The 20,835-nt window shown below is 52.0% G+C and overlaps 1 protein-coding gene across 9 annotated transcripts in view; it reads right to left on the reverse strand.

Moving 5' to 3' along the window:
• The window catches only part of SNX8 (sorting nexin 8), a 66,504-nt gene that overhangs the window by 7,891 nt on the left and 37,778 nt on the right, over positions 1–20,835 (reverse strand). For all 9 annotated transcript variants that reach the window (XM_070231384.1, XM_070231383.1, XM_023655144.2 and 6 more), the window contains 6 exons: positions 11,332–11,522; positions 8,747–8,864; positions 6,944–7,065; positions 5,026–5,106; positions 3,531–3,691; positions 2,755–2,887 (listed from right to left, as the gene is read on the reverse strand). In XM_070231384.1, coding sequence (XP_070087485.1) covers positions 2,755–2,887; positions 3,531–3,691; positions 5,026–5,106; positions 6,944–7,065; positions 8,747–8,864; positions 11,332–11,472 — 756 coding nt within the window. In that variant the 5' untranslated portion in view covers positions 11,473–11,522. The remainder of the gene's footprint in view (positions 1–2,754; positions 2,888–3,530; positions 3,692–5,025; positions 5,107–6,943; positions 7,066–8,746; positions 8,865–11,331; positions 11,523–20,835) is intronic.

A 20,835-nucleotide genomic window follows, 5' to 3' on the forward strand; every position in this document is an offset into this window, starting at 1 on the left:
TCCACTCAGCAGACGGCGAGTGCCCGAGGGAAGGCCACAGGAAGAAGCTGGTGGTCTCTCCACTTCCTGCTCCAGGAACCGGCAGGCACAGGCCTGCGCGGCCCCCACCCCTCCCTCAGTCACCACAGGGACACACTCAGCGCTGAGGTGGTTTCCTGGGAACATCCCTGCTAAGGCTGCGGTCACAGCTGCGGGCCCTGAAGGGCTCTGGCACAGCTCATGTCCCTCAGCCACCAACGTTCACCGAGCGCCTCTTCCAGTGTTCACCAAGCACTTCACCCAGGTGTCTGCCAGGCACCTCTCCCAAGTGTTTGCTGAGCACCTCTCCTAGGTGTTCACCAAGCACTTCACCCAGTGTTTGCTGAGCACCTCTCCTAGGCATTTGCCAAGCACCTCTCCCAAGGGTTTGCTGATCACCTCTCCAAGGTGTTTACTGAGCAACTCTCCCAGGTTCAATACCAGCTCTTTGGGCAAACCGAGCCCCTTCTATGACCTCTAGATCTCCAGCTGTGGCAGAGTGAAAAGGTCATCCCATAAACTGCACATCAGACTTGGTGCAGGAAGGGTACAGGCAGAAGCAATGAAGAGAAGGATGAGTTGGATGGGGATACAAGCATGAGGCTGGGAGCAGGGGGCTCCCACCCAGGCTCTGGCACCAGCTCGGATCAGGACCCTGGGACTCTCAGGCCCGCTGAGCTCAGAGGTTCCAGGCCACTAAATTTCACACTCGCGGCCGAGATTCTGGCCAGTAAGTTTACAGGAAAATAACAGGCATGTTGCAGGTTTTTAAAACTCAGAGAGGAAAAGGCCAAATGGCGACAGGCGCCCTGATCCCTCCTTACTAGGCAGAGGGCGTGGGAGGATGGAGGGTCCTCTTCTGGCCTAGTAGCAGGGGCGACTCAGGTCCTTCCTGCTCGTGTCGTCTGCCACCAAGTCCTGTTTCTGGTCTGATGCCACACACCGCCCTGAACCACCAACACGTGTGCCTTTACCAACGCACACATCCTGCCACCACAGCATCAATAGCCTACTTCGAGTCTCACTTGTCTTGCTGGGACAGAGTTATCTCGGTCTCCTACAGGTCTGGGGAGAATAAAACCAGGATTCATAAAAACGGCCCTCAGACGTCTTCACCTGCGCAGCGAGAGTGAAACGAACTCGCCATGCTGGACAGAAGTCCTGACAGGTCGTCTGTCTGATCCAGCTTCATGTCAAAACTGTATTAATTTCACCCCAACGTGAAAACCACTAAGGACAGTGAGGAATATTTGGGAAACAGCCCCTCTCATTAAATTTCAAAGCAGCATTCATGAGATATCAGAAGATCTCAGCGTGGGGAGGAACTTCAGCCACAAACAGACCCGTCAGCAGCCTGCCCGCTCTCCCTCTCTCTCCAAGGCGGACGCAAAGCATCCAAATCGGAATCAGAACAGACTGGGAATCTCCCGTCCTGCGCTCTGCACACCCTGGGGCTTCCTGCCCCCCCCAGGAGGCTACCTGTTGGAGAGGGGGCTCCGTGGGCCAAGGGCCAAGGTCCCCGTGACCAGAGTAGCTTCACTTTTATGTTTCACGGACTGAGCTCTGAGTAAACGTTCAGCGGGCTAAGAAGAGGTTTTGAATGATCTGCCCACCCGCCTTGTGCTTCGTCGACAGGCAAGGGGCCCAGGGACCAAAGGAGCCTGAATAAGGTCCCAGCACAGGGCCCTGGCCGAGCGCAGAGCAGGCTGCCGAGCTCGCCCCCTCTCTGTCCGGCCAAACCTCCCACGCTACGTGCTTGGTCCTCCTGCCGCGGAAACGTGGGCACCTCTCAGTCCTGGGAGGGACGGGGCCCAGCACCAGCCCGGGGACGCCCACGCCGCCCAACGCTCAGTTTCTAAAGGGAACGCAGGCCGGGACCACAGAGGAAGAAACCCCAGGACTTTCCGCAGCAGCGATGAGATCACAGGCCCTCCAGCACTGAGAGGCGTCCCGGCACCTGAGCGCCCGCCTCAAGCCTGGAACCACCCCCTCCTCACCCCGATTCGACAGTCGCAGATCCGACTTACTGCCAAGGAGCTTCAAGTCTCAGACAGGTGCAAGGCTTTCACAACTGCATCGTTTTAACTTATTTAAAACCATCCACTGGCAGCCTGAAGACCACTTCCCCAGGAACTGGGCGGCAAACCCTCGCCCTCAGAATTATGTGACAGTGTCATAGCGTGAGAGCCCCCAGTGGACGCCTCCCCCATCGGACGGGAAACACCGCATCTTCAAATCAATCCCCAACGACGAGCAGTCTGTGCGGAGCTCTAGAAAGAGCAGCTGCTCATACAGCAGAAGCACCTCCCGGGGTCAACAGGGTACCTGGTGTGACAGGAGGGGGTCTCTCGGGGTACTGGGAGCTTAGTCATTGTTCTCACGAGTTATCAAGTGGCCAAATACTGGGACAGCAAAACGGGAACTACCTGGGCCACCAGAAGTATCCTGGGAAGTCCAAGATTGCATCTTCAACGGCGGATTCTATCTTCTAATCTCAGCACAGTCAACTCTCAAGAGACCAGAACCCAATCTGCTCTTGTCATCAGCAACCCTCTTAAGAGCATGAGTGGCACACAGGGAGCCACCCGGAATGGATGGGGGCGTGGAGTTCCGACCCGAGAACAGCTATCCGCTGGCTCCAGACTCAGCACTTTGAAGTCCACCTTCCCGGGAGGGAGACGCCCCCGCGCCCAGCACGAACAGCCCTGGGGCCGGGCTCAGGGAAGGGCCACTCACCTGCTGAGCAGCCTTGTCGGCGAGCAGCGCGAATTCAACGGACAGGCCCTTCAGCGCCTGCTTGAGGAAGCTCCATGCGCTACTGTTGAGGGTGGCCCAGGAAGGCAGCGGGGTCGTGTCAGACCCTAGAGCACTGAGGGAGAAGGAGACACTCGAGGCCTCGAAGCTGCCGGGCAGTCCCGCCCAGCCCCGCCCTCTGCCTGCACGCCACGTCATCCCAGGGCCACCTGCACACGTCTCCCCAGCGAGACCCTCACCGCTCAGAGTGGTCCATGGGGAAGCTGGGAGTCTGATAGAAAGGCAGGGTCCCGGCCCCCCACCCCTCCAGACCTGCTCAACCAACTCTTCAACAAGACCCCCGGCGACATGCGTGCAGGGGCAGGTCTGGGGGGGCGGTTCCAGAGGCGGCTGAGGGGCAGAGCCCTGGCCCAAGGAAGGTCCTGCGCCCGGGCTGGAGGAGGCATCCGCAGCCCACGGCGCCCTTTACCAAGTCAGACGCACCTTCTTTAAAGTCTAATCTCAACAACGGGCAAAATATCCTGAGGAACTGGCGAGCACTCACGTGTTTGGGAATTCACATTTCTCTGCCTAAATTCTCCACCTTTTTTCTTCGAAATATGCTCTCCCACTTCCCCCACCCTCCCCTTCCCCTTTTGGAGTGAACCGGGTCGGAAGGAGGGTTATCAAGGTAAACGTACCTCCTCCTCCAAGTCCGCCACCGAAATCTACAAAACCCCCGGCACCCACCCCCGGCAGAGCCTGACAGGGTCACCTGCCTCAGCTCCTTCCCGAATATGAGCAGGTCAGCAGCGTTGTCGATGGCCCGCGACGCGATGCGCTCAGCCCGGTCGCGCAGCTTGTAAAAGCTGTTGTAGATGTTGCGGATGAGCTCCCGGCTGATGGCAAACTGCGTCTGGATGTCGGCCGGGAGGAAGTCCTGGCAGGGCGAGCAGAGAGGGGCCGTGGACTACCAGACGGGAGACGCCTTTCAGAAGGGGTGGCCGACAGGAGATGAAGCAACTCCATCCGACACAGCCGCCCAGTGAGCCCGGACTCCCAAGCCCGGGTCACGCAGAGGCCAGCTGTGGCCCACTCCTCTCCCCCAGGGCCTGCAGGGGACCGCCCTCCCCGTCCAGTCACGGTACACCACCAGCGCTAAGGCTCCCAGGAGGTTCTGTCTCTAATGTCCACTGAAATTGGATCAAACTGGAGGTCGTGTCAAGAAACACTCAAACGATAATCTTCAAGCCCAAAATGATGAATGTAAAGTGCTGACTCTCCACGTGAGGAGAAGGCCTCCCGTACTCCTTGTTCCCAAGAACAGCTTTCTATCAGCTCTAACATTAACTACCTATTAATATTAGAAAGCAGAGGGGCTGGCCCCGTGGCCGAGTGGTTAAGTTCGCGCGCTCTGCTGCAGGCGGCCCAGTGTTTCGTTGGTTCTGATCCTGGGTGCGGACATGGCACTGCTCATCAAACCACGCTGACGCAGCATCCCACATGCCACAACTAGAAGGACCCACAACGAAGAATTTACAACTATGTACCAGGGGGCTTTGGGGAGAAAAAGGAAAAAAAATTAAAAATCTTTAAAAAAAAAAATTAGAAAGCAGAAAGCTTAGGGAATAAAATGAAGCTAAAAGAGTCTGCATTTTTGTAGAGAAGCAATTAAAGAAAGAAAAAAAAAACTACAAAATAGCTACCTTCCTCTTTCTTAGAAAAAGAGCAGATTAACTAAATTCTAAAACAAACCAGTGCAGGGCCAGCCCCAGTGGCCTAGTAGTAAGTTAGGCGTGGTCTGCTTCAAGGGCCCACATACTCAAAAACAGAGGAAGAATGACACAGGTGTTAGCTCAGGGCAAATCTTCCTCAGCGGGGGAAAAAAAAAACAAACCAATGCAACAATCAATCCTGTGAAATCTGAAAAGCTGGGGACCGAGCGTATGTCCACCTGCATCGCACACACCTCGGGACACGGTGCAAGAGCCTGGCGGGCCCTGGGTCAGACAGTGCCCAGTCCATCCGGGCTCTGCTTCTTAGAAGGATGGGACCTCGGCAAACGGCAGCCTCTCCGAGCCTGTTTCCTCCCCTGTGACAAGGGTGTGACACCCACTATGTTTCAGAGTAGCTGAAGGGAGGGTTGAATGAGAAAAACAGGCCATGCATCTCAGCATGATCACTGGCACACGGTGGAGGCAAATAAGCATTAGCACTTGTTAAAACTGCCATCGCTCCGGCTCAGAGAAGTCACCACCAAAGTGAGGAAAATACCTTGGCGCGAGTAGCCAGCTTGCAATTCATGAACTCATCTCCCACCAGCTGTGCCGACTCCTTTAACTTGTTCTGCACGTCCTGCAAGAGGAAACAGACGCAAGCTCACCCTCGACGGCCGCCCAGGAGGCGGTGAGCCCAGGGAAATCGCTAAAAGGCGGTCCTTCCCCAAGAGAAACATTTGCACTGTTGCCCTTATGTAAGTATTCCCAAACCTCTTCACTGTCTCCTCTGTGGTTTTTTTTCCATCGACCTTCAACCTTAGGTGGTCCTCCAAGGACAGGGGAGCCTGACTTAGCAAGAGGACTGCAAAGCCAGCAGCTCTGGAGCAGAGGTCTCCCTCCGGAAAACACTCACTCCGCCCACAGACCAGTCACTAGATCCCCAGAGCCGGAAGCTGAGGTCTCCTCCTTCCTGTGCATCGACTCAAGGACCGGGCCTCCAGAACCCCGGGAGAGCTGACGGGCGACCGTCAGGGCCCAAGCCCTGGCACCGAAGCCTGCCTTCCAAAAGCAGGCCCCCAGCAAAGCCACGCCATACGATAAGGCGCCAAGGGGACACACGGGCAGAGATGCTCACGTGCAGCCGTGTGTGGACGGGTGGAGGAATTCTAAAATGCAGCCATGCTTTAATAATCATCTGTCCCAGTTTTCTCATTTTACCAAAAGAGAAAATGGAGTCAGGAGTTTCCGGGGACACCCCATCTGTGTAAAGGCAGAGGTCAGCGGAGCTAACACCCCCCAGAGCAGGGGCAGCGTGGGCTCTGTGCCCGACCACACCCTCCTGCCTCCCCTTGCTGTGTCCTGAGCCGCGTGCAGCTCCCTTGTCCCACCACATTCCTCTTCTGGCACTAAAGACCCCTGTTCTAAAGGAACCTGTCCACCCCGGGGGTTCAAAAGACCCCTGCTCCCAGCTCAAGGGCAGAAGGTCACAGCAAGCATTCACTGAAGTCCGGCATGGCTCTGCCACGAGGGACAGCGACAATGGGTACCCCCGGGGCATCACGGAGAGAAAACCCCCAGCCTTCCCTGGGGGTCAGAGGCCCCTTCTGCCACTAGGAAGCGAGGGGACACGGAGGCAGCTGGCACTGTCCCCGCCTTGGCTGCTCGAGTCCCGCATCTTTCCGCAGCAGCAATGAGGGCAGGAGCTCAGCCCCCCAGTCCCTGCTCAAGAAGGGCTCCCTCCAACAGCAGAGATGGGGACACACGCCCTCCACCGGCAAGCGTCCTCGTTGGAGCCCGCCCTCCCGGCCACCGTGAGAAGGCCCCTCAGGCAAACCTCTCCTCCCACGGGAAGGAAGAGCGGAGGCCCGGGCCAGGTGGCCTGCCAGGCGGTCTTCCTCCTCGGCCGGCGACAAGGGCTCTGCCTCGGCGTCCCGACCCATCGAGGCTGCGCAGCAGCAGGGCAGAGAGGAAACTGCCGCTCTGCTTTCTAACTGGGGTCGCTGGACGCGCAGAGATAACTTCCAGAACGTGGCCTCCCCTATGGGGCTGGGGCGGAGGCTCGGCTCCTCCTCTGCTCCTTAGTCCACATGGCCGTTATTTTAAGTAAACACTTATGTGCATCTGGAGTCTCCAGCACGGCCGTAAACCCTCAAACCATACAGCCTCCTGTGTACCAGCCTCAAGTCCCCCAGAGACCGCCCCGAGAGCCCAGCGCCTCCACGTGGACGCCCCGAATCCTGCAAAGTCAAAGCCAGGGACGCCTCTAAAGTCACACTCAACCCGCTAAGCGGGAAGGAAATAAATCCTGTCTACGGCAGTCAGGTGTGCAGCAGAGTCCGTCAGGGCGCCCAGTCGGGGGAAATGAGGCCAGGGGAGAGCAAGAGCACAAAAGCAACCTTAAGAATGAATCAAGAGCGCAGGAACAGCAGCACCCGCCATGCGAACCGCGTGCGCGCAGCCCCAAATGTACTCACAGGACCGCTGAAGGACAGGAACAACTTGAGGACCACGTCCTCGGAGAAGGGGGGGTGCCGGGCCACCAGGTTGATGAAGCGCTTCAGTGCCCGCCTCCGGGCCTCGATGAACTCCCTGTCAGCTGAAGACAGGACACGGCGTCACCAAGCAGGGCCCGGGCATGACCCTCTCCCGGGGTGACCGCACTCTCGGGCTCAGCTCACACCCAGGGTCGTCAGAGCGTCTCAGGAGAGGAGCCCGGAGCGTGCCACACAGCCAGCGAGGGGCCTGGACAGGGAGTCACAGAGCCCCCGCCCCCCGCCCTGCCCCCCACAAACACTCAGGCGCAGAAAACCACAGGTCCCCTTCATCGCAATCAGTGGCATCAGACCTCCCCCCTTCGATCATCTAAATTAAAGACGTCTCCTATAATCCCTTCTGGAACTTCTCTCTATGAACAAGTGGGTTTTACTACACTCGTGCATTAATTCAACCCCGTTTCCCTGTGGACATCACTTGTAACTCTGTAATGGATCCAATCATTAATTGCTTTCATTCAGGTTACACCTTTTCTCTTCAGGGGGAAAAAAAGTAAAAGTGGAAATTGATGAATTAAGGGACTTAAATCTGACCACAAATAGAAGTAGTATTTAAAATATTTTTAAGACCCTGAAAAGTACAGCAGGATGAGGTTCCCTCCCCACTCAAGGCCACAGCAACCCTTCCAGAAGGCCGCACTTTCTTTCACACCCGCTGAACCACAGCGCCATGCCTCCGCATGTGTGTTTCCAGGGCCCCGACAGTAACCGCGCTGAATGGCCTGGGAAGCGTGGTGAGCCCTCCCCTGACTCCCAACGCACTTGTGCTCTCACTCTCACCACCCTTGGCATCCTCCCCCTCCCTCCGGGGCAGAGGGACGGGGCAGGGAGGGGGGAGGAAAACGACATCATCAGATGCTGAGCTGGTCCCGGACCAGGGGGAGGCAAGAGTGCTGATGTGCAACGTTAAGAGATGTGAGAATGCTGAAAACTGGCCCACTGTATTAAACCTCAAGCTATCTCCCCATTCGAGCACAGTTACTGTAGGATCACTGGGAAAATGGCAGAAAACCAACCAGTCGGCTTTGGGCACTCGCCTTCTCATGGAGTTTTATTCAGAATTTGAGAAAAGGGCTGTGGGAGGATCGGTGAGACCCCAGAGAAGGCACCGCCATCCCCCTGCGCTCTGGAACTGGGAGACACAGGCCAGTCCAAGGGGCCTGAGCTACCTGTGACCTCTCACCTGGCCCCAGGTAACTGCAGGTGACGCAATGAAAATGAGGCAGCTGCTTCTGTGCTGTCTTTTTTTATCTCCTTTAAGATGCAGATGAGATCGCCTATCTTACATTTACTCTGCTCTCCTCCAGGGGACCAGCTAGTACTGTGGTGGGACCCGCTGCTTAGTTCGCACCACTGTGCACGAGCGGGCAAAACCCACAGCGCTCCTGGCCCCCCACCCAGGAGCCCTGGCACGTCCTGGCCACTGCCCTCTGGAAGGAGAATTGGGGTCCGCACGCTCTCCCTTGCACAGCAGGCACCTCCCTGCGTGTCAGTCACCAAGCAGAAGGCTCATGTAGGCCAAGGGTACCAGGTGACGTCCCCCTCCGCAGGCCAGACCTGGGGCCTCAGCCGCAGCAGCGACCCGAGCGTACCGAGAGGCTGGTGCTGCACTGCAGCCCTACCGCCAACCAGCCTGCGCGGCAGACGGCCCCCCCACCGGGAGCAGAGAGTGGCGTCCATCACCCAGCCAGGCCTCGGCGCCCCTCCGCCGCAAACCGGCTTTACCTCCCAGCATCCTCTTGGGCGGCAGGGCGGGCACCATGCGGTAGGGGAACTTGTGCAGCAGCATCTCGTGGAAGACGACGAAGTCGTTGTACCGTCTGTACACGGAGGACTGGAAGCGCTGCAGGGACAGGGCCGCGCTCAGATCCCACACCGGACACACGCCTCGCTGTTTCCCTTTAACTCCCTCCCCGCCACTAAACAGAGCCCACAGAGACAACGTGACTGACCTGCTCACCTCTTCTCACCAGACCTTGACCAGGAGAAATGCCGTGCTTCCTTAACATTCGGTAACACGGCCGCTAAGCGCTGCGTAGCTCTAATTTCGTTTTTAACTATTCTTCCGGATCTTCTGAAAGACCGATTTCCGCTGCTAAGCTGGGCATCCATCCCACCCTCAAAAGGTAGCACGGAAGGAGGAGGCATCCTTTACTCCATCTTAGGGGATGTCCTCCGCGTGCACCTTCCAGTAACGCCGACACGCGGCCCGCTGCCTCCTGACACAGGCCCAGCTGTCCACAAGCAGAGCGAACGCAGGAGAGGGAGACGGACACAGAGCAGACACGGGACTCAACCAGACTGCCCACCAACGCCACCCTGTACCCCACGGTGACAAACCTGCAGCCTGCACCAGGTCAGCATCCTACTCAGGAGCACCCTCACCTGGGTCCAGATGAGAGGCACAAGAAATGCGCATGGACGCTCCCCTTGAAGTTCAATGCGCTACACGGATTACTAATGAGATCGCTGAGGGGAAGAAGCCGACCTGAGACGGCTACTTATGTGTGGTTCCAACCCTACGACACCCTGGAAAAGGGACAACTATGACACCGTAAAAGATCAGGGCTTGTGGGAGGGAGGGATGAGCAGCCGACACAGGGGGTCTGTAGGGCAGTGAAACTGCTCTGTGTGAGACCATAATGGTGACACACGTCACTGTACATTTGTCCAAACCCATGGACCATGCAACACCAAGAGGGAACCCAGCGGAGACCGTGGCCTTCCAGTGATTATAATGTGTCCACATGGGCTCCTCGGTCCTGACAAATGCACCATCGGGTGCGGGGTGCTGACAGTGGGGGAGGCTGTGCCTGCGTAGGGGCAGGCAGCACGTGGGAAGCCTCAGTTCCTTTGCTCAGTGTTGCTGAGAACCTGAAACTACTCCCCAAAAAAAGTCTATATAAGAGTTAAATGCGTTATATGAAGAAAAGCTATGAAGTCAGACGTGTCCACCTCTCTTCTAGGTGACCCTACGCTTCACGCCACGTTTGTACTTCCTCCAGACTCCAGCAAGGACGGTGAGCAGGGTGCACACCCAGAGAACACCCGTGGCCCAGAAGGCTTGCCCCACTGTGCGAACCTTCACAGGCTGAACCCTTCACACACATTTCAGGAGGTAACCAGGCAAAATTACCTCCTTATAAAAACGCTCACTATGAGGCAGTCAGTTTACTTAAGAAACGAGCAGTGTAACCAGACGGAAAACAAGGCCGGCTGCTGGTGTGCTGGAAGAGCAGCTTCTCTAACGCTCGGAGCCGCCTGACTCCGGGACGAGGCCCCAGACGGCGAGGCGGTGCCTCCAGCACCGTGGCTGCTTCCCACCACCGCCGAAAGCAGCCGACAAGGCCGAGACCCACGGCGGGGACAGACAGCCATGCCGTCCTTGCAATAACCCCAGGAAGGGCCTCCTTCCCTCGCTGACCTCTGCCTTCCTCCCTTGGGAGCGGCACTGACAAGTGTCGCAGGCTTTTGTCACTGCGGCTTTAAAACACAATGAAACAACCACCCTGTGATTCCGGAGTCTCACAGGACACAGCCAACAGCCTGATGGGGGACCGCCCGTGAACTCTTTTGACCTGGGGTGACAACTAGGAGACTTTTCCAACCACAGCCCTGGCCATGAGCACGTAACCAGAGCGGCTCCCACACTGGCGGGGGCCCCCACTCCGACCTGCAGAAGCCCCCGCAAACACAGCCCAGGGATGTTCTTGGTTCATCAATTACTTAATCCCCAGGATAAAGAATAAAAACTCCCATCAAAGTTTATTCTAACTGAACCAAGATACAGAAAGATGATGGACAAAAGGACAGAAAGGTCAATGCTGCTGATGCCACAGGGCTCTACGCGGGCACGGGCCGACCCTGCACCAGGCATCTGGCATCTGATCACCTCGGGCATCAGGGTGCCCCTAACAGGGAAGAGCATTATTAAAGGGGATTCAGAGTCCATTATTCTATGGGATCCACATTCCAATCCTCGGGGATATCCCGATATTGCGAAACCACCCCTGGCTGGCCCGTCTCCGGGGTTTGCACTCTGCAGACCACCTGTGTGAGCTCCCCGGGCAGCAGCGTCCCAGAGCACAGGGCTGGAGAGGGCGGGCTGCACCAAGGGTAGGGCTGAGCAGAGCAAGACGCAGGGACGCACACACTGTGGAAAGTCTGCTGGGCAGCGTGGCTCCCCACCATCCAGTTCGGGGTCCTACCTTTGAGCCGGGCACACTGACTGTCTGTCTCCCTCCGGCCCTTCTCCCCTCATACCACTGCTGCCCCAGACCGGGCCCTCTCCCGGACAGCGCACCCAGTACCTGGCTGGAAACCTCATACTCCACGTGCTTCAGGAAAAGACCCTTCTTCTCGGGAATGAGCTCCACCTGCACGGTGTCCCTGGCCAGCAGCTCCTGCAGGGTGTGAGACAGCAGCAGCGGGTTCCCCTGAGGCATCTGCATTCGGCTGGGGTCTGGGTCCCTGCGCTCGCAGACCTGGGGCACGGGCAAGTCTGGAGGAGAGAAGGCCAACGCCCAATGAAAACGGCTGCTCCGAAAGTGCAGGCTCCCACCGGCTCTCCTCCCTCCGCTCGGTGCGGGCTCAGCACGTGGACTCCGGCCACGTCCCCAGCCAAAGCCCAGGCTCGCCAGGTCACACTTATTCATTCAGACTGCGGAGCTGATGCCCGGGGCACGTCCTGCTCACACCAATCACCACGCCAGAGGCGTCCACCTGCCTGTGAATCAGCACACCCACGTTTCTAGGACCAGTCAAATCAGCTTTCAACTTGGGGAAAGAAAGAGAAGTGAACTGTTCATAAGCTATGTGCAAAAAAGAGTCCTCCTTTTCTCTAGAGTCCAGAAAAGAGATTAAAACAAAAGAAACTGGCCATCTTATTGTGCACATGTCCTGGCGTTTCTAGAATTAACGCATATCGCTTCCACAGGCCAAAGCAATCACTCTAATTGGTAAAAAAAAAAAAAAAAACCTATGTGCTTACTTAGAGCTAGGAATCCTAACCATACAAATGAAAGAATTAAGGCCTAAAACTTCAGCTTCCTTATAGATAAGAGTCACCCACGTATCATTCACGGAGCAGCAAAGACAGAGAGATTTTAAGCCTAACAACCTGCAAACAAAGAAATCACATTAGACAGTCATTTGGTTTTGAGTACTGAGTTTTAGAACCTCAGAGAGAAAAAAGAAGTTCTTTACAGACAAAAAAAAATAATAAGGTTGGGGCCGACCCCATGACCTAGTGGTTAAGTGTAGCACGCTCTGCTTTGGCAGCCCAGGGTCGCAGGTTCCGATCCTGGGTGAGAACCTACAGCACTCGTCAGCCATGTTGTGGCAGTGACCCACACACACAGTAGAGGACGAGCGGCACGGATGTTAGCTCAGGGACAATCTTCCCCAGCAAAAAAAATAAATAAATAAAAATAAAGTTAAAGTATCCTACAGGGGAAAAAAGCTCTTCTTTCAATTAACATTGCTATAAATAAGGACAACAAACTGCACGTTTCTTTTCTCTATTTTCCAAATTTTCCACAATCTGGTTGGATCACTTTTTATGATTTATTCCTTAAAGTAATTCTTCGAGGCACGATTTTGGTCTACATTCTAAGACAAAATTAATGACTAGATTATTTTCACCTGTGAAATTACTCAGCATTTTAGGATTTAAAATGTAGCTGCCTTTAACTGACCTGAAAGCTTAAGAAAGAAAATAAACTAAAGCCTTAACGTTTATTTGGAAATCCCCAAGGACCTCATAAAAACTCCACCCAAAAACTAAGTATTATGCGCTCGAGAGCAGCGAGCTCCCAGGTAAAGGCATCGGGCCCGGGTCACACAGGTCACGGGGTGCAGGAAGGAAACACTAGCCATCCTAGTTGTATTTTCTCTCTCCGCCTTTCTACTTTATACTCTTGTGGCATTATTACAACGTACCTAATACAGTAGTAGGGCAGCACGTGTGCATGAGTGTGCATATGTGTGTACGTGTGCGTGAATGTGTGTATAGGAGTACATGTGTATATGAGGGGGTATTGTGTATAAGTGTGTGAGTGTATGAGGATATATGTTCATAAGTGTGTACATGTGTGTATGAGTATTTGTATATATGAGGGGGTGTGTGTGTAAGTGTGTATATGTGTGTATGTGTGAATCTATGTGTGTATGTGTGCACGTACATGAGTGTGTACATATGTGTATGACTGTATATGAGTGTATGTGTAAGAGGGGGTGTGTATGTGTATATGTGTGCAAGTGTGTGTGTGTGTCTTAGGAGTCCCCAATACCTTAATGGCCAAAAAGTGCATGGAGACCACAGCTCTAAAGGGTACCATTCTCCCAAGTCATCCCAAGAACCCAGCCCCTTTCCGTGTAGAAATCTTCTGATGGCCCTGAAACTGTGTTGCAATCTCCTTAGGGACCACATGTATCCTCAGTGAGCCCCGGGCGTCTCTTAAACACACTCCAGGGAATACAGTGATGAATGAGACCGAGCGCTGAGCTCGCTGATTCATCCATCCACTCCGCAAACAGCTCCTGAGCGTCCACCCCTGCCAGGCACATCCAAAAATATCCGAGCTCTGGGAGGATGGGAATCGGCCGTGATAACTTTACCGGCACCCTGGGAGCCAGAGGAGGAGGCCAGGACACAGCCCCAGCACGCTACCTCCAAGAGGGCAGGCTACCCGGCTCCACTCTCAGACGCGTGCCGGCTGCTTGGGAGCCCAGCCAAGGGAGGGGCTCAAGGAGCATTCGCTGAAGGAATGTTTACTGACACTTACTGTATTTTCAGGAGTGAAAAACAGAGCATCTCTGGGGAAAAGCAAAGTCTTATTTAACTAGACCACAGAATATGCGGAAAAACAGGAAATACTAAAGCTAAAAAGGTAACAGGGGAAGAAGACTTTTACCAGAGAAAATATTTGCAAATTGTATATATGGTAAGGGACTTGATCTGGAAAATATAAAGAACTCTTACAACTCGGTAAAAAGAGACAAACCAATTTAAAAATGGGCAAAGGATTTGCATAGACATTTTTCCAGAGACACACAAATGGCCAGTAAGCACATGACAAGATGCTCAGCATCATTACCGGTCATGGAAATGCAAATCACGGCCACAGTAAGACACTGCTCGCTATGCAGGCTCTGATTTAAAAAAGAAAAAAGAGACTCTAAGGAGCATTGGTGCGGATATGGAAAACGCTCACATATGCTGGTAGGTGTGTCAGTGGTGCAGCTGCTTTCAAAAACGATCTGGCAGTTTCTCAGAATGTTAGAAGTAGCTACTGGATGACCCAGCAATTCTACTCCTCGGTATATACGCGAGAGAAATGAAAACGCACATCCACACAAAGACCTGTACAAACGTCCACAGCAATGTTATTTATGAGCCAAAGAGCAGAAGAACCCAAATGTGCATCATCTGATGAATGGATAGATAAAGTGGTCCATCCATACAATGGAGTATTATTCGGCCATAAAAGGGAATGAGGCAGGCCGGCCCCGTGGCACAGTGGTTAAGTTTGCACATTCCACTACGGCGGCCCAGAATTTGCTAGTCAGGATCCCGGGTGCGGACCTACACACTGCTCGTCAAGCCATGTTGTGGCAGGCGTCCCACATAAAATAGAGGATGGGCACGGATATCAGCTCAGGGCCAGTCTTCCTCAGCAAAAAGAGGAGGATCGGCAGCAGATGTTAGCTCAGGGCAATCTTCCTCAACAACAACAACAAAAGGAATGAAGCACAGATTCATGCTACAACACAGATGAACCTTGAAAACATGATGCTGAGCAAAAGAGGCCAGTCATAAAAGACCAGGTGTGGGATGAGCCCATCTACATGAAACATCCAGAAGAGGCAAACTCATAGAAACAGAAAGGAGATCAGCGCTTGCCTAGGGCTGGGAGGGAATGGGGAGTGACTGCTGAAGAATAAGGGGTTTCTTTGGGAGGTGATAAAGTGCTCCAAAATTGATTATGGTGATGGCTGCACAACTCTGTAAATATACTAAAAACCATCATATTTTACATTTTAAATGAGTGACTTGTATGGTATGTAAATGATACCTTTATAAACCCTTTAAACATAAAAGGTAGGTGACATCAGTAAGAATGGCAGAGTGAGGACACCAAAAATCCTCTCCTCCACAAAACAATGACAACACTGGCAAAAGTCATCAGAATCAGCTTTTTCAGAACCTGGAAACAGACTAAAGGTTTGTGGCACCCCAGGGTACATATATTGATGTAATAATAAGTTAAAATGAGGTCATACTGGGGTAGGGCGGGCCCTTGATCCAATGTGACTGGAGTTCTTACAAGAAGAGGAGAAGACCACAGGAAGACACAGACACGCGGGGAGGCCACCCGACAGCAGAGGCAGAGACTGAAGAGCTGCAGGTGCAAACTAGATGCATGGAGGACTGCCAGCCCCTGCCAGAAGCCGGAAGAGGCAGGAGGGATCCTCCGCTGCAGGTCTCAGAGGGAGCTGCCACCTGGATTTCAGACTTCTGGCCCCAGAACCGTGAGGCAGTAAGTTTATGCTGTTTTAAGCCCTGCAATTTGTGGTTCTTTGTTACAGCAACCACAAGAAACTCATTCAAGAGACTTTACAGAATTAGTCCAGAAAAGTCATTAAACAAACAGCAAACACACAATGACAAACAGCAACAACACTCTGGTGGACTGGGGGGGGGGGGGAATCTTATTTCCAGAGTTGCCACATTATATTGTTTAAATTGTACAGTTTTCAACAAAAGTTTATAAGACATGCAAAGAAACAAGGAAGTGTAGCCAAAGACAGGAGGAGAAAACAATCAACGGAAGTGTCCTTGAGGAAGCCCAGAATTGAACTTATCAGACAAAGACCTTAAAGCAGCTATTTTCAATACGTTCAAAGAACGGAAGGGAACCATCTCTCATAGCTAAGGAAACGCATGAGGAGAATGAGGGAGTATCTCACCATCAGGGAGTGTCAATAAACAGACAGAAACTACGAAAAAGAACCAGATAAACTCTGGAGTTGAAAAGTTCAATATCTGAGATGAAAAACTCAACAGCAGATATGAGTGAGCGGGAGGGGAAATCAGCAAACTTGAAGACAGGCCAACTGAGGTTTTTCAGTCTGAGGGACAGAAAGAAAAAAAGAATGAAGAAAGACAAACAGATCCCCAGACACCTGTGGGACACCACCAAGCACAGCAACGTAATCCTAATGAGAGTCCACAAGGAGAAAGGGTTAGAAAGAATATTTGAACAAATAATGCCCAAAATTTTCCCAAATTTGATTTAAATAATCTAAGACCTCAAAAAACTCTAACGAGGATAAACTCAAAGAGATTCCCACTTAGACACCTCATAATTCAACTGTTCAAACCATACAAAGACAAAGAGAAAAATCGTGAAAGCACCAGGAGAGAAGCGACATGTGGGGTACAAAGGATCCTCCATGGGATTAACAGCTGACTTCTCATCAGAAACCAGAGAGGCCACGAGGCAGAAGGATCACATATTGAAAGTGCCAAAAGTCAAAACGGTCAATTAAGAGTTCGACATCCAGCAAAACTATCCTTCGAAAATGAAGGAGAAATTAAGACAGTCCCAGGTTCCCCAAAACTGAAAGAATTCCTTGCTAGCAGAGCTTCCCTACAAGAAATGAATCCACGTGAAGAAATAAAGAGCACCAGGAGACTACATTAGCAAATATAAAAGACAGCATAACTGTACTTTTTTTTTTTTAAGATTTTATTTTTCCCTTTTTTCTCCCCAAAGCCCCCCAGTACATAGTTGTATATTCTTCGTTGTGGGTCCTTCTAGTTGTGGCATGTGGGACATTGCCTCAGTGTGGTTTGATGAGCAGTGCCATGTCCGCGCCCAGGATTCGAACCAACGAAACACTGGGCCGCCTGCAGCGGAGTGCGCGAACTTAACTGCTCGGCCACGGGGCCAGCCCCCGCATAACTGTACTTTTTATTTTTAACTTATTTTTCTAGCTGATCTCAAAGACACCTGTGTAAAGTAATAATTATGAATCTGTTTTGATGGGCGTACAATTTATACCAACGTAATTTGTATGAGAATAGCGCAGAAGAGGGAGAAAGAATGGAGCCAGACAGGTATAGGAGCGAAGTTTCTATATACCACGGAAACTGAGCTGGTGTAAAGCCTCGCTAGACCATTAGAAATGTTCATTGTAACTCACATGGCAATCACTATGAAAATAACAAAAAAAATACAGGAATTGAAACACCAAGGGAATTTAAATGGTACACTAGAAAATACCTATTTAATGGGAAGATAGAAGAAAAATAAAAGTTCTGGGGGAAAGATCATTGGGGAGCACCACAAGGGTTCTATTAAAACTTTTAAATAAGATAAAGTTTTCTCTAGTAAGCATGTACTGATTTTTATGATTTTCCTGATGATTAAAATGACAGAATGGAAACTCAGTGATAATCACGAGAAGATCCCATGCTGCAGAAGAATTTGAACTCTGATCACTGGAGAATTTAAAAGACAGAACCCAAAAGGCACATTTTAAATCAAAGACACTATTCTCACTCTCGATCAGTCTCAACCACCTTGAGAATAACCCCCCTGGAGAAGTTTCAATCCTAAGAAAGTTACGATTCCAAAGATCCATTTACTAAACTAAGACAGCCATATTTTCAAAAGAAAAAATTTAAGAAGGAGAAAAGATCACTTAAGTTGATGGACTTGTCACGTGATGTGTCGGACCACGTGTGATGGACCACACGCTGTGGAAAGGCAGAAATGCCAGGAGGAAGATTCTGGTTTGAGAGTAAATGTCAAGTTCACTGAGAAGACTTTAACACTCTCATCAAACGGACACCCTCTTAAACCAACTGAAGTGGCCCCACGAGCTCGGTGCCTGGAAGATGCACTGCGCACTAACAGCCCCACAAAGATAAACAGATGAGACAAGAGGCCGGCCAGGCCCCGGACTGAAAAGCTGCGGACAAAGGACGGGTTTTGACCTCAGATAGCTGTGGGTTCAAATCCAGTCTCTGTCACTTTCCAGCTCTGTGGCCTGAAGAGTGACTCTGAGCTTACTGCTGATAGTCAGTAAAATGGGGTCAGGATGCCAGCCCCGGGGCCCGGCCATCACGTCTGCACCATCAAGACCGTACCTAGGCCTCTCCAACAGCCTTCTCTCCCGGCTCCAACCCTCCTGGCACAAAACTGCTCAAGTTCACCTGGAGTTGGAAGCGCTGGCCTTGAAATGCCACTCACTGTCCGTGAGACACCGGGCAAGGAAGCAGCTCTCGGAGCCGCAGGCAAGACGCCTGGGGCTAACAGCGCCTTGCCCGAACGGCCACCGTGGGAACTGGATGAGACAGCAGGGCTGAAAGTAACCAGCAACTAGAAAACATTCAGGAAATCCTCTCTCCAGCCTTCCAGATCTATTACCTTCCAATCCAAAAAGATTCTGGAAATCCACTAAGACTTAGAACATACTCCCCATGAGACTATGCGTTCGGGCCGTCTGCTGCAGGCAGCGCACAGATCAAGGGCTGACGTGCGACAGGGAACAGCCTCACGCTCTGCTCCTCTTTGGATGTCTCACTACCCTGACAGAGACGCCTCTGGCTCCCGGGCGACTGTAAGACGGGCCTGACGGGCGTCACCGAAACCAGCACACCGAGGGGAGCTGCGTCACTTCCAGGCCAGCCACCAACGCACCGTGTGACCCCAAGCAAAGGACTGCGCCTCTCTGTAGCACGCGAAGGGCGACAGCCAACGGGCAGCGTTTAGTATCTCTCCAGCTCCAAAATTCTGTGATTCCCCAAGCTGGTTATCCACAAGTCAAAAGTAATGAACGTCACCCAGCCATACGAAGGAAAGAAACTGTGACACAGGCTACCACATGGATGGATAAGTGAAGACGTGATGCTGAGCGAAATAAGCCGGACACAAAAGGACAAACCCTGTATGATTCCACTTGTATGAGGTATCTAGAACAGGCAAATTCATAGAGACAGAAGCAGAATGGTGGGGGCCAGGGGCTGGGGGAGGGAGAAGGGGCGTGAGCATTTAATGAGGAAGTTTCAGTTTAGCAAGATGAGAAAGTTCTGGAGGTGGATGGTGGTGACGGTTGCACAACAATGTGAATGTACTTACTGCTCCTGAAACGTACACCAAAAAAAAATGTTTAAAATTTTACATTATGTATATTTTACAATTTAACAAACCCACAGGGGCCAGCCCAGTGGCGTAGTGGTTAAATTCACGTGCTCCACTTCGGTGGCCCAGGGTTCAGAGGTTGGGATCTGGGTGTGTACCTACACACCGCTCATCAAGCCATGCTGTGGTGGCATCCCACACCCAAAAGAGAGGAAGATTGGCATGGATGTTAGCTCTGGGACAGTCTTCCTCAAGCCAAAAGAGGAAGGTTAGCAACAGATGTTAGCTCAGGGCCAATCTTCCTCACCGAAAAAAAGAAAGAAAATTTGTTTAAAAACCACCCACAGATTGTTGGGCCCCAACCCCAGAGTCCAGGGTGAGGCCTAAGAATCTGAATTTCTAACAAGGTGCTGCTACTGGTCCAGGGGCCACAGTCCGAGAAGGACTGTCACAGGGCAAGCAGAGGGAAGGAATTCAGCACCATGCACAGATCCTTGCCCCAAGATTTAGGAAAGAGCGGGTGTTCCGAAATGCTGCCATCTTGCTTGTATTTACTCATCAGATGGGAGAATGGACTTTTCCACCGAAATAACATGAAATGGGGTCCGCCGGTGTCCTCAATTCTCAATATGAATGTTCCTTCTCAGGCTCCTGAAACTGTTCCTCCCTTTGATTAAAAGCTTTTCTAGGCTACTCTGTTGATTCCGAAATTAACAAATTTTTCTCAGGAAATAGAAGCAGAAATTTCCTCCTCCTTATCACGGCCGTGGCCCCAGAAATAAGAATTCAGCAGCTCCGTGGCCAGGGAACGTCAGGGATCCCCCCCAAACGTCGGCAAGCAGAGCGGCCTCTATCTGCGGGGGACACTCCCTAAAAGGACTTCGTCCCCTGTCAGATCTTGCATCAGCCCTCACTCGGGAGCTCAAACAGGAATTTTTCACGGCCTCAACTTCATTAACCGTAAGGTTTATTTTTCTTTTAATAACTGGTTTTACGTAGCATGACAGTATTTTGAAATAAAGAAAATCCCTTTAACCTGGCACACTGTACACACCCATATTCAGCTGGCAGGTTACTCCCTGCTCGTATAGGGTTATCACATGACACAGAAACGATTCTTCAAATAGCAAGCCTGTTTCCATGTGTCTACATGACCACATTCCTCTTTCACATTTTCTGTAAGAGCAAAAACCTCCTAAATTCCTAGCCGCCCAAATACTCACTATGAAGGCTGTTTTTCTTCCGTTCACCCTTTCCCCTTATATGCCCTTTAAATACACTGACATCTGTTCCAGTGTGAAATATTCCAAACACACATGAAAATGCAGGAAGCATCAGCACCCACGTATCGCTGAGATGTCACTGAAGGTGACATTATGCCATATTTTTTCTGAAAAAAACTTTAATAAAATCTGACAGATGTATACCATCCTCCCCTCTTTCCTGTTCCAAAGTAGCCACTGTCCCAGAGTTGACGGCTGTCACTTCCGGGCAGGTCTTTGCACTTTTCCCAAATAAATGTCCACAAAGTATATACAAATCTTATACTGAATGATACATAATAAATGCATATAATTATTTTCTTTTCCCGTTGGCTTTTTAAACTTTTTATATTGAAACAGAACGTGTGTACAGAAAAGCACACATCTCAAAACTGAACAG

This window comes from Equus caballus, chromosome 13 (genome assembly GCF_041296265.1).
Source record: "Equus caballus isolate H_3958 breed thoroughbred chromosome 13, TB-T2T, whole genome shotgun sequence".
Classification (NCBI taxonomy): Eukaryota; Metazoa; Chordata; class Mammalia; order Perissodactyla; family Equidae; genus Equus; species Equus caballus.